At 37.6% G+C, this 12,954-nt stretch overlaps 1 protein-coding gene across 2 annotated transcripts in view; it reads left to right on the top strand.

The window, feature by feature from the left end:
• The window catches only part of LOC138003574 (dentin sialophosphoprotein-like), a 12,067-nt gene extending 1,001 nt beyond the window's left edge, over positions 1 to 11,066 (top strand). Inside the window, exons 1-6 of one of the 2 annotated variants that reach the window (XM_068849687.1) lie at positions 206 to 592; positions 902 to 3,235; positions 4,664 to 4,733; positions 6,421 to 6,661; positions 7,986 to 8,314; positions 9,686 to 11,066. In XM_068849687.1, the coding sequence (XP_068705788.1) occupies positions 994 to 3,235; positions 4,664 to 4,733; positions 6,421 to 6,661; positions 7,986 to 8,314; positions 9,686 to 9,737 (2,934 nt within the window). In that variant the 5' untranslated portion in view covers positions 206 to 592; positions 902 to 993 and the 3' untranslated portion in view covers positions 9,738 to 11,066. Of the gene's footprint in view, positions 1 to 205; positions 593 to 901; positions 3,236 to 4,663; positions 4,734 to 6,420; positions 6,662 to 7,985; positions 8,315 to 9,685 lie in introns of those variants that run through there. The other variant, XM_068849686.1, reaches the window with a different exon arrangement.
• The last annotated feature ends 1,888 nt before the right edge of the window (positions 11,067 to 12,954 follow it).

The raw sequence follows: 12,954 nt of genomic DNA, 5'->3' as shown, positions 1-12,954 counted from the left end.
TTGATGAGGCGGATGTACACAGGCTAAGGATTGATGATCCCAATATTATTGTTTGTCTATTCTCTGGTGTGATCCTGCAATCAAACTCGAAAGATCATGTACTAGATACTAAGTTTCAGTTCAAGTCAATTCAATTTTTCTATTGAGTAGTACAGTAGTTCTCACTTTTTTAAGGTCAGTTGTTTTGAAGGCTTTCAGGCCGTAATTTACATTCAACAGTTTTAAACAAAATGTAATTGCAGTCGAGTTCCAAGAAGCCTCCTTTTCTGTGTTATATATCAGATTAGCTTCTAACCACTTCCTTGGACCTTGTTGGTGCTTAATGTTTCAGTATTTTCGGTACCTTTTCAAGCATATCAAGTGTTTCTATCAACTTCATGGGCTTACTTTGAAAACCTCTAAATAATTTTTTCCACATGAAGAAAAAATTTGCATATTGTTGATTAAGCCTGCAGCAAAAAAACACAAATCACGTGACCTCCGTTCTATTAAATCGTAACTTGTATTTCTGTGATTTCTAATACTGTTACATAGCAAAAAGGTGTTGAAATGTTTCCATTTTCAGTCTTTACTGAGGTACATATAATCAGAGGTATGGATCTGCAATTACAGTATGTTGTATATTTGAAGCCACAAACTGCTAACTGCAAAACTTCTCAGTAATAGTATTATTAGTTTCTCAGGGTTCTCCTTATCAGGCGGTAACCGGTAAAATTTACAGCTTGTAAGAGCACTTGTTACCGCCTGCAAACGCTCAGAAGTCGCTTATCCTTTGCAGAACGCCCAAAATTAACCAAATGCTTTACCGGTTTGAAAAGGCCCCTTACATGTTGTGCTGTAAACCAGGGAGAACCGTGGACTTTCTGCCGCTAAATTATTATTATGTTTCCATTCTGTTTAGGGAACAGGAGTGATTAATAGTTATGTGAATTAAGAAGCCAAATTGATTTTATGAAACCTGCAGTTTTGTGATTTGGCGTGGCAATTCTAATTATGTCTGCAAGTGAGGTACACACAATGGTCGAAACAGGAAATGCTCTGCAAGAATCCTCAGCTACAGAAGACATCACTGCCAATGAGTTATTCAATTGCTTCATGGAGATCGCAAACAATCCCGACCTTCATGACTGTGACCAGATGATGCAAGAACATGATCAAAGTGAATCAGGTCTGGATTCTCAGACTGTCTCACAAGGTGATGAAGGTGGAGCACTTGACTCTAAAATAGCAAGCTCTTGTGGTCTAGATTCCGATGAGGATGATATGCAAAGGAATAATAAAGACAAAAACAGCACTCTCCTGTCAGTTGACCATTTGTTAAAAAGTGAAGCTTCAGAGTTGTCTTCTCTGGATCACCAGGAGACAAAGCACTATGACCACATGGAAAGCACCACAGGTTTACAACCAGAGAGCACAGAGCTATCAACAAAAACAACAGGTGAACCAACAGAAAGTGCTGGCATACAAACTGAAAGCCCAAGTATCTTTACAGAAAGCACAGGTGTGCCGAAAGAAAGCCATGTTACACCAATAGAGAGCACAGCTATGCCAGCAGAAAACAAATGCTTGCAAACATTAAGCACAGGTACACCAACTGAAGCTACAGCTGTACCAACAGAAAGTACATTACATGAAACACCACATCCAATGAGTGACACAGGAGAACCGGGAAAAGCTGATGATGTTGGTGGTGATTTAGCTGGCAATAACGTTGACACTCCAGATGATAAAAGGATTGAGGAAAATAATTATTTTGAACCTGAACTTTCTGAACAGAGTTTTGAAGTCAAAGACAGTAAGGTTGTTGAAGATGATCAGAGTTTTAGTTCTGAAGTTTTTCACGCAGATACCTGTAGCAAGGAATCATCAACTGGAAATTCTGAGTTACTTAATAATAAGGATGAAACTCAAGTTGGGGGGAGCTTGTCAAAGGCCATGGAGGATCTAGCAGACTTGGAGAAGCGTCTGTCCACAGCTGTATCAGAGTTTCAAGTAACGATAAGTGGCAAAGATCTGGAGAAAGAAAATGAGGAGGTTGATACAAACTCCAGAGCGAAAGAAGATCAGATGTCACAAGATAAGGAGGGAAATCTTGGTGTAGGGAATCTAGTTGCAGATTCTAGGGAAGAAAAAGAAAAGAATGACGTTTTATTGCAACATTCAGAAGAGAGTAGCGCCATAACGTCGAAAAGAGAAGACCAGGAAAATGATGTAAACACTAATGCAAGAGAAGATTGTTTGCCTGAAGATAAGTATGAAGATCTCAACAGGAATGATTTTCCTGAGGCTGAAGAGAACAAAGAATTGGATAGTATTGCTGGCAATGATGTGAATGCAGCCGTTTGTGAAACTGGCATGGAGCAAGAAAAATGTACAGAAAACAGTTTGCAAAGAGATGTGCTACAAATGCCATCGGCAGTGGATGTGAATACTGAACAATTGAGTGATGTAGAATGCTCTTCACGAAAATCAGATTCTGCTGTTAAGTTAGACAAAGAAGGTGAAAATACAAGCCCAATGGCACTAAAAATGAACCAGTTTTGTGATGATTCTGAAAGTGAGTTGGCAAATAATAAGAAACTAGTGGAAGGTGATGAAAGCCAAACGACTTTTTCGATATTTATGGGAGAGAAATCAGGTTTAAAAGTGCAGGACACCAATACAGAGAGTGCCACGGACAAATTAAGTCAAGAGAATTTCGAAGCTGGAGAAAAATTTCAAGAAGATACCAAGACTGCACAAGAAAGTGCATCTCCAGGAATTCAGGAGTCACAAACTGCTTCTCCAGAAGCAGGTAGAGAAATTTCAATTGAACAGTCAACTTCTCAGGGGAAAAATGGAGAAAACTTGGATTCTGCTGACGACGACAACAACTATGAAGTTGCAACACCACCCGACATTGAAGTTACAATGACAGATGACAGTGGAATATCAGAACGTAAAAGCCTTGACTCTCTTGACCCGGAGGAAAGCTCAAACAGTCGCCCTGCATCTCTATCAGCACCTGACGAGGGTACAGATTCTGATGTTCTGTCTGATTATGGTGATGAAGAGGAAGATGATGCTGCATTTGATGCTGATAACCTGAAATCCCCTACTACTTGTCAAAGACAATCCTGGTGTTTAGAAATTGACAGGGACCGCTCATCATCTGACTCGTCAGTTTTGTCAGAGATGGAGTTTAAAGAACGACATGGAAAACCAGATTGCACTGATGGAAAATCCTCCGGCAAGGGTGAGTTTTTAGCTTCCTCCATTAGAGCAAAATAATTATTAGCGGAGCTCCAGCAGAGCACCATACTCACAGGAACTCATGAGTTGCTTTCCCCATTATAATGATGTGTAGTGGCATTGCTAGTGGGTGCGTATGCATGACAAAATTGCCCAATAATTTTAATTAATAGTCAATAACAACAAAATAACAACAACAACAACAACAATAATAATAATAAGAAGAAGAAGAGGAAGAAGAAGAAGAACTCTAGACACTAGACACCTAAGGCCATAGGTCGTGGGTTGATGCCTAGGTTACAAACCACGTTAACAACATAATTATCGTGTGAATGAATGAAATAATAAAAATAATATGCCCAACGTGGCAGCTGTTTGCAGCATACATCTTTGATATTGGACATCCATGTTATGTTCAATTGACACCTGTCAAAACAAGGTATCCGCTGACCAATATCACGTGACCATATTGTGGGGTACTCCAGTTTTCTCCTCTCCTCAATAACCAACCTATAATTTGATTTAACCGTACCGCAATGCAAGTACTTCCCCAGTGCAGAATACAGTTGACACTTAAATAATGTTCCTTGTTATAATAATTATTATTGTTTTTTTATAATATTATTATTATCATTATTATTGTACCATTTTCAGATGAGAATTACCTGTTCCTTAAATAATTACTTTTAAAATATTATTAATATAGCGATATTTCTTGTTTACAAATATGGACATAACATTTCTAGTTTTGATATTGAAATTTTCCAACCACAGAACATAATAAGGCATAAGTGGTTCAACAGCCAATTAGATTCTGTTTGGCATGATCATCAATAACAATGGGTGATGTAATAAGAAATATTGCAATTATACCTACTGTATGTAAAGGAAAGACTGAATCATAAGCCTTTTCTATGACAAAACATTCTGGTGTGAGATTTATAAAAATTCTGTGTGCCCAAGGGAATGGTATTTTTCAGATGGGAAAACTAGATCGAATCCAGTGCTTATTTACATACATGCACAGTTTTTGGCAATCAGGGATATTCATTTCATCTTACCCATTGACTCCTGAACGAGTAAAATCGTCTGGAGCTAGCAGTCATCGGGTTAATTGGGGAAGTACTTAGTTTTCAAGTGGATGTAGGGGTTGGCTTTAGACAGAGCAAAATCGTAGGAGTCAAGAGCAAAATCATTGGCATCAATGGGCCAAGGAAACAGGAAACTGAAACTGGTGCAGTTGATAACCGCTAAATCACTCTGACTTCCCCTGACGTGGAAGAGACTGCTCCATTTGATTTTAACCAAACGTTCTGGAAATTTTGGCTAATTGGGAAGTACTTAATGTTTTAACACAAACAATAATTATATTACTTGCTAACTGTTAGTTATCCTTGTAAATTATGCAAATTATTACTAATTTTCCTTACAGATTACATGAGAGGACACCTTATGAAGCTGGGAGGAACAGGCTTGACACCCAAAAACTGGAGAAAAAGATGGTAGTAATTAAAATTCTGTGGTTGTATCTTTGTTGGGATTGTTTTAATCCACTTAAACCGCATCAAGTAAATTTAACGATGATTAACACCAAAGTCATACAGTTTGGGTGCCTAGGAACGTGGAGGCTAGAACTGCTAACCCCAAGCTTGATTAAACCGAGTAGGTACATGTATCTGAGTACCCAAGAGGGCAGTACCCAAGAGCCTGCCCTACCTGCAACCCAGTCCCACAGGTCCACCAAACACAGCCCAGCCTTAGTACCATCGGAGCAGAGCACCAGTCACAGTGAACTGGAAGAACTGTTGAGAATGCACTAATAATGTCTATGTACTAGAATGATGATATGTTCTTTTTGATTTAGTGGGAGAGCTAATTAAAACTCCATCAGCCAGTAAGCATTTTATAAATCATATGGGCTCTTTACACTATTCATGAGCACTCAGAATATGAAGTTTGGACAAAATAAGTGACAAGAATTTGTACATAAATCTTATCTCATATGTTGTTTGCATTTGCTTTTCTGGCTGTAAATAACTTGGTTGTTTAGATGTGGCGAAATCCTCTGAAATCACATCGCATGGAGCAGTACAATGTATTTGTTCCTAGCAGGGCTGTTCGGCTTTTTCCAGACCTGCTCGTGCTAATGTGTACGGCCCTCATAGGGGGGTTTCCCCATTAGTTTTACAATGAAAGTGTGGCTAGGGCCATACGGGCCATTGAATATGGTGTATATACTACAAAGGGGAGAGGAGGGAGTGGACAAAGAAAAAAATGCCCTGATGCTTAGCAGAGTAAAACTATGGCACATGCAAAGGTGCACACGTAGACTGCATCAGAATACTACTGACCTTGGCTAATGAAGTCCGGAACACCCTGACATCACACCCAGAGCAATAATACATGTAGACCCTTCTCCAAAATTTCTGCAACAGATTTGAATGAGTTAAAGTTGAACTGAATGAAAAATTGATACTGGAAATAGAAAGAGCACCTTAACTTTAGTTAGCCTGCAAAGTTTCAGTGTAATTGGTGTTACATCTGAGAAAACGTAAGTTGGAATTTGACAAATTTACAGATGTTTGTATTACTGGGGGTATATGCCATACCCCCAGTCATACAAACGTCTGTAAATTTTTCACTTTTCATTATACGTTTTCTTATCTGATATTACACCTGATTTGCTGAAACTTTGCAGGTTTACTTAAGTAAAGGTGTTCTTTCTATTGCTGGTACCCGTTTTAAAATTTTAATTAACTTATTTGAATTTTCAACCGCCATTTGGAGAAGGTTCTATGCCATACACCCATAAACGCCACACTAAGAATGAGTATACTTGCTCCTAGTTATTAACTACCGATCTCAAAGTTACATGAATGATGAAATGGTATATGAAATGAATCATATGAACTGCGGATATGAAATCAAGTGAAGCTATGATCTTCGCAGTTACGAACGCAATTTTTACAATTGCGTAGAGAAGCCTGAAAATTTTTCAGGCTTCTCTACGCAATTGTAAAAATTGCGTTCGTAACTGCGAAAGTTACATGTTAGTTACATTTAACCTTATGTTTTGAACTTGATTCAATAAAAATAAACTGTTATTCTAACGATTCAGTTTGTGCAAAAATCCCACAATGCGACAATATTGTACAGTACATCCTTGTAACCCACCTCTGTTTTATTCAGGTGTGTTCTTCGTAGTGACAAGTGTCTGTACTACTACAAAACCTCAAAAGATAAAGTCCCCTGTGGTGCGATCATTCTTTCAAACTATTCAGTTTCCAAAGCCCCTGAGATAAACAAAGGTCACTGCTTCAAGTTGACGAAGGGAGGAGCGAAGACCTATTTCTTGTGTGCAGCAAGCGAGGCAGACATGAAGAAGTGGATGGTTGCTATGATGGATGCTATTAAAGAGTCCGCAAAGGAAGTATGTGTTGTTTTCTTGATTTAGTTTTAGTTTTAGTTTTAGTGGTATTAGAGTAAAATTGTGTGGGCATTAGGCAGAGTAAAATCTGTTCAGTCTCACTTTGAGGTTTCAATGGGTTAAATTATAGGTATGTCTTGCTACTTTCACAACATACACTGTACTTGTCTAGTTAAAATGCAATGAAAAAAAACATTTAATACACGTAGCCTATACATACACTGTTTATTTTTAGTTTACGTTTCTTCCCTCGTGTATATTGACTGCTCCCAGAAGGGACTTATTCGATCAGAACAGAACAACTACTGACAACATCTGTTAAAGTGCACCTAACCCCAAAATATTTTTTTTGGTAAAATGAATCTTTGCAACTGTTCGAAACGCATTGCGGTCACTTTTTCATTTTTCTAACAAATCCTGCCATTTCATAGGCTTCGAAAGTTGCGAAAATCCAAGCATCTTTTGTTCATGACCGAGTCAGAAGGGGAGTGGGTCTATTCCTGATTTGACGTCACAATCTACTTTGCATGCATGTTTACAAAGAGTTAATGCAATGTAAATCAGTTTCTGACGTCAAATCAGGAATAGAAGCACTCCCCTTCTGACTCGGTGGTGAACAAAAGATGCTTGAATTTTTGCAACTTTTGAAGCCTATAAAATGGCAAGATTTGTATGAAAAATGAAAAAATGGCCGCAGTGCGTTTTGAACAGTTGCAAATATTCATTTTAGCAAAAAAAATATTTTGGGGTTAGGTACACTTTAAGAATCCCAACTGTCCAGAGGCAAACTGGGCGGCTATTTTCAAGAGCAGCTGAGAAATTGAACCAGGGACTACCAGGATCAAATGCAACGAGTGGTCAGAAACAGTCTTGAACTCTGGATCTCTGGATCATAACTCAAGCGTCCTTAATTCACTGGGCTGCATTGCGCCCTCTTTACCAAGAAACAAGCTTACCTTGATCTATTTTATTTTTCTTCATTTTCTTTGATAATTGTTTATTGTATATGTAAGGTAAAACAACAGCACCAAGCACCCAAAATTAATGGTGGGGAAAGGACTAAATGTAGAAGTCTGCTTGAAAATAAAAAGGTGTAGTCTTTGAGCTGCCTCACCTGTATTTTCTAATGCTTACAGATGGTATTTTAACCCATTGACTCCCAGGGGTTCCCCATTGACGAGTAAAATTGTCTGCCTTGAGACATACTAAAATACTAAGTCTGGCTGGTTTAGGCCGGTTTGGACGTCAAAGGGTTAAGCACTAGCAAAAAATCTGTGTTGTAACCATTCCACAAAATTAAAACATCTTTGGTATGCTTTTCTTCCAGGCCAATCCATTCAATATTTTGGAAGGCAATCTTCACAATGTCAGCATTCCAGCCCTGTCAATCAGAGATCCAGATTGCCATGGCTACCTTTACAAACAAGGAAACAGTTACAAGATGTGGCGGAAGCGTTACTTTGTCCTCAAGAATGGTTTTCTTTACTATTACACAGATATGTCCAATACAGTTGCGCTAGGTGTTGCTAAGCTTCTCCACTATTCAGTGAGTACAGGAGAACAAAGTGGGAAGAAGTTTTACTTTAGTGCTGTTGCCCCTGATCAGTTGTCAAGATCTTATCAGTTTGCCACAGAGAGTGAAATGGATAGAACAAGGTACATGTAATTTATCATGGAAATAGTTTGATCATTTGCTATGGATGTCCCCTTTGATAATTAAAACTGGCTGGTGTTTATAACTTAGTGTAAAATCTATTATTAAAGGGAACATCTCCAAATCAATATTTGGTTACTGATGTAGCCATCTGCATTTTCTGATTCTGATAAGCTGCTTGTGTCTGACTCGAGAATTTCCGATTTGAGGTTTCAAAATTCCGATAAAATCAGACATCAATCTAGAATGCCATATCAACACACATTTGTTTTTATAAATGAGTTGATTTATTAAGCATACAGACCTTTGACCGTGCAGATCATAATCTTCAGACATAATTATTTCTATTTATTTATGCTCCTTTTGTTTCTAGTTTTGCCTCAACCTCACCATCTCAACAAAAAAATAACTGATAAAGATGCAAGGATTGTGTGACTTTAAATACCTTCTTGGAAACCAAACTTAAAATGCAACACGTCTGTTGATTTACTTGCCAATTCTTTAATGTAGTGTTTGAAAACAGCTATCTGCTAGTTTAATGATGAAACACATTTTGGTCGTTTACTTTGCTGCATCCCAACATGACCTTAATTGGAATGTAAACGCTTTTCTCTTGATCAGACAGTGTGCGGCAAAACAACAGTGTATTAAATCGTTTCAGATACCACGGCATATTAAATACCACACATTTGGATGTTCAGTGTAAATCTTCCAACTGCATCGGAATAGTTGCACTTGAGTTTTTGGAGGTGCTCTCTAAAGGGGATGTACAGTTGCATGTACAGTCATGTAGTTTATGAGTGGCTGTAGACATTGTCCACCTTTTGACCCCAGAAACAGTCCCTCTTAGGAGGCAAAGTGTTAAAAGGGCTATGTCATGCCAAATGATGCTCATTCCTAAAAGTAGATTGAAACATTTCAATAACCACGAAAAACATTTCATTAACACCAAAAAAACAGCATAAAAGAAATGTACAGCAAAAGGAAAGAAAAGTACTGATGGATGCAAATGGACAAGATTGAAATTGATTGCAAGTTTGGGTTATCGTGAAAAAAGTGGCCCCGAAGTTTCTCACGTTTATGGCAAATCACATCGGTCGTTTTTGCGCAAAATCATCTTGTTTGTGATGCAACAACAATTTTATACTCAGTAAGGGAATTCTGCATAACCATTTTCAAGTTTTAAACTTGTGGTTAAGTCAAGATTTCCCCAAAACACCTTAAAATAACTTAACATTTCCCCTTAAAGCAAACAGAAATTATGCACACTGTATGTGAGATGTGGGGAAGAATCCTTTGCAATACACCAATAACAGCACAGTGCAGTGTACCTGTATATTAATTATTTTTATCTGTTAATATAATTATTTTAGGTGGTTGGCAAGATTAGAGGATTCCATCAAGAAAGGCTCATCAGAACATTAATAATAATTATTTTAATGACTTGGCTTGGTACGAAAAAGCAACTTGATTATTATAATGTACAAGTTTCCTTGCTATGAAGGTAATTTAATGTTCTCACACATGCAATGGGAAAAGCCAACGTGACTTGTGTAGAAGAGACAATGCTACTGAGGGGAGGAAAAAGTCAGTAAAATGGAATTAAGAAGCCAGGAATAATCAGCAGAAATTTCTTTTTGGCTAGCAACTTGTAATAAAATTTAATTTTTCTAGTATGAGATAATTTTCACTAATAGCCTTTTCCAGGAAGAAGTTAGCTGCAGTAAGAATTTAAGTTATATTATACCTTTAACAATAAACAAACACAGAAGTCTGACAGACTGACAGTCTGACAATAAACAAACACAGCTACAGTTGTAGTTTCTACAAATAAGGAGAGCCCTTTGTTTCTAGCTATTGCTTTTTCTAGCAAGATATATGTAGATATTAGTGACATTGTACAGTATCACATGCAATAAGAAAACACAAGACCTGTATACATTAGTATTAAGTTTCCAAGATGGGCAGACCATCACACAAAGAAATAAACTATTCTTCTTTTCTCTATTCAGTCTTACCAAATTAGGCAGTGTGTTAGTGGTAAGCTAAATGAATGGGGAATTGTTGATTTTTTGTCAATGTTACAGTGCGATGCGCTTTACCATGGCCTCCCCAACAAACTTTCACATTTGGCAACTACGTGTAAATATGTCAACTAAACAACCCATGCAAGGGTGTTCAACTTACAACTGTGCGAGCTTTGCAAGGAAGCGTGACTGTCAATCAAATTAACACACCCTGATTGGCGGACAATTTGTGCAAAACTTTGTCAGGTGGCTATGGTAAGGTGCGTTTCACTTTAAGCATTTGAAGAATGAGTCGAAAGTTATTTTGGTCGATTGTGTTTCTTACAGTACTTTACAACACATTTAAACTGATGTAACTTGAATACTGAGTGTATACTTGTACCAGTTGTTCTCAGTTGAGTACACCACTCAGAAAGTGTGGCAATGAGGTTTCAACGTTTGAGTTCCCATGTTGTCAAGGGCAACAACAAAGCAAGTTGCCCTTGACAACATGGTAACTTCAGCATTGAAACTTTGTCACCAAACTTCCCTAGTGGCGTACTCAACTGAAAATCGTAGTATTTCTGTGTCTTTGAAGCAGTTTATATTGAATTAGACAGAAAAACGGATCATTTATGGTTGAATGCAAATAATGTTGTATATGATGGACGTTGCTCTCAATATTATCATTATTTTCCTACTAAAATGGTTACTGTGTAAGGTAAATAAAAGTTGATAGTTTTGCTCATTGTTTGTGAAGTGGCGTGATACATTGTGCTATTTCTAAAGATCCTTACATAATAACCTTTTCAAATTTAAGACTGTTGCACCGGTTGGTTTTTAACTTAAAGATATTTTTATCAATGATGACTCTTTGAATGATAGTTGGAAAAAAACCAAGTGGCAAAGTGGAGTCCTCTACCCCTGAACTTTAGGTTGCCCATGTAGCAGTCTTTTTCATTTCCTTTTAGCTAGGTGGGACGCAAAAACCAAGCAGCCCCATGCCTTCGAGCGACTCCTGCCCTGCTAAAAGGATATGAAAGAGACTGCTACATGTACGGAGGCTAACTATAGGAGACTTGAAGGACCGCGGTCCATTCAGTGAATTTTAAGGTTATATAAATATTTTACACTAAATTATTGTTGACTTAGACTGCGAGCAGTCTCTTTCTTTTCCTAACTTCTGCAGTTTTTGAATTTAGGACAATAAGCAACTTTCACGATAGCGTCATTTGACTACAACTACCAGAATTCAGCTTGTTTTTCTCTCATTTACATTTTGTATTCCTAGTGGGGTAAAAATAACAATAGGTCTAATTAGCATGAGACAGGCAAAACCTTAAGGATTCTGGAACTTATAGTCAAAATTAATTGCTTCATCATGCAAATATCCTATTCCAGTTGGTGTTTATAGGGGGAGTTAATCAGGGGTTCCTGGAAGCTAATTACATGACTTGCTTGCTTGGATATCTACCCAAGCTGTCCTAACTGAAGTCATCCCCAGAAATACTGGTATGTTGTCCAAGTGCTGTCCTGATGTGGTAGGTAAATAGCAAAGGTGATTGTGGCACTATGACAGCAACAATCCTAACCCCTTTATTAAATGAACACTGTAAATCCTGAGTGTCAATATTTGGATCTGACTTTTAAAATAAATGTGGGACATGATGAGGAGTATCACTTTACGTAAATGTGAAAAGGGACAAGGCCAATATCCAGCCACTATCTCCACATTTTTTGTTGACATTTATAAGGATTTAAGGCTTTTGTAGGACAAAAGATTTTTGGAAACCCACTTTGAAGAGGCTTCCTAGATTCCCCTTGCAAAGGAGGATAGGAAACTCATGTTGTCACGCATACATGTCTTGATGTCAATGCATGCAACGTGACTTCCTCTTTTATGCTATTGGCCAGACATTAAAATTCAAACTGGTTATAGTGATTTTTAACCTGGTCAGGAGATCCAATGAGGAATGGTCTTCCTGTTGTGCATGCATGTGGAGGGTGGTGAGGATTCAGAATTTATGAAGGGGTAGAGATGGTTGTTTGTGTGTGGAGGGGAGGGAGGGGACAACATAAGCTAACGTTTCCTGCCAAGTTACAGCCGATGTTCACAGCCTGAGATAGCAGGTCTTGTCCACTTGCAAAGCCATTCAAATAATTCATGTGTACATATCTTATCATATCCCAAATCCTCCTTTCTTCTGGCATTTGAACATATACAAAAACCTGGAAACAGTTTTAAAGTTTTTAAAATATATATTAAATTTCTTGTCTATTAAGAAGACTTCAATTAATGTTATTTAAGGCACAATCTCTAAATGATCTTATTGCATTTTCCTGCTTTTAAAATCCATTTTCTTATTCTTGCAAGGCCAGCTGCTTCAATTACAAAAGTATTCAATAAATACTGTACAGTATAAGCATAATTTATCTGTTGCAAGCTCAGCATTTTCAAAAATGCAAAGGAAACTTGCAATAATTCAAAATACCTTGAAACTGTTCCAGAACAGCCAAAAATTGGTAGCAGTCAAAAAAGCATTCTTGATATTATTTTCTGGAATTTAAATAGCTTATAAATTAATGCTGTTTTTAACTGAAACCAAGTCTAATTCAATGAGTCAAAGTTTCAAATC

Source organism: Montipora foliosa, chromosome 5, assembly GCF_036669935.1.
Source record: "Montipora foliosa isolate CH-2021 chromosome 5, ASM3666993v2, whole genome shotgun sequence".
Lineage (NCBI taxonomy): Eukaryota > Metazoa > Cnidaria > Anthozoa > Scleractinia > Acroporidae > Montipora > Montipora foliosa.
This window is presented reverse-complemented; position numbering and strand designations above follow the sequence as displayed.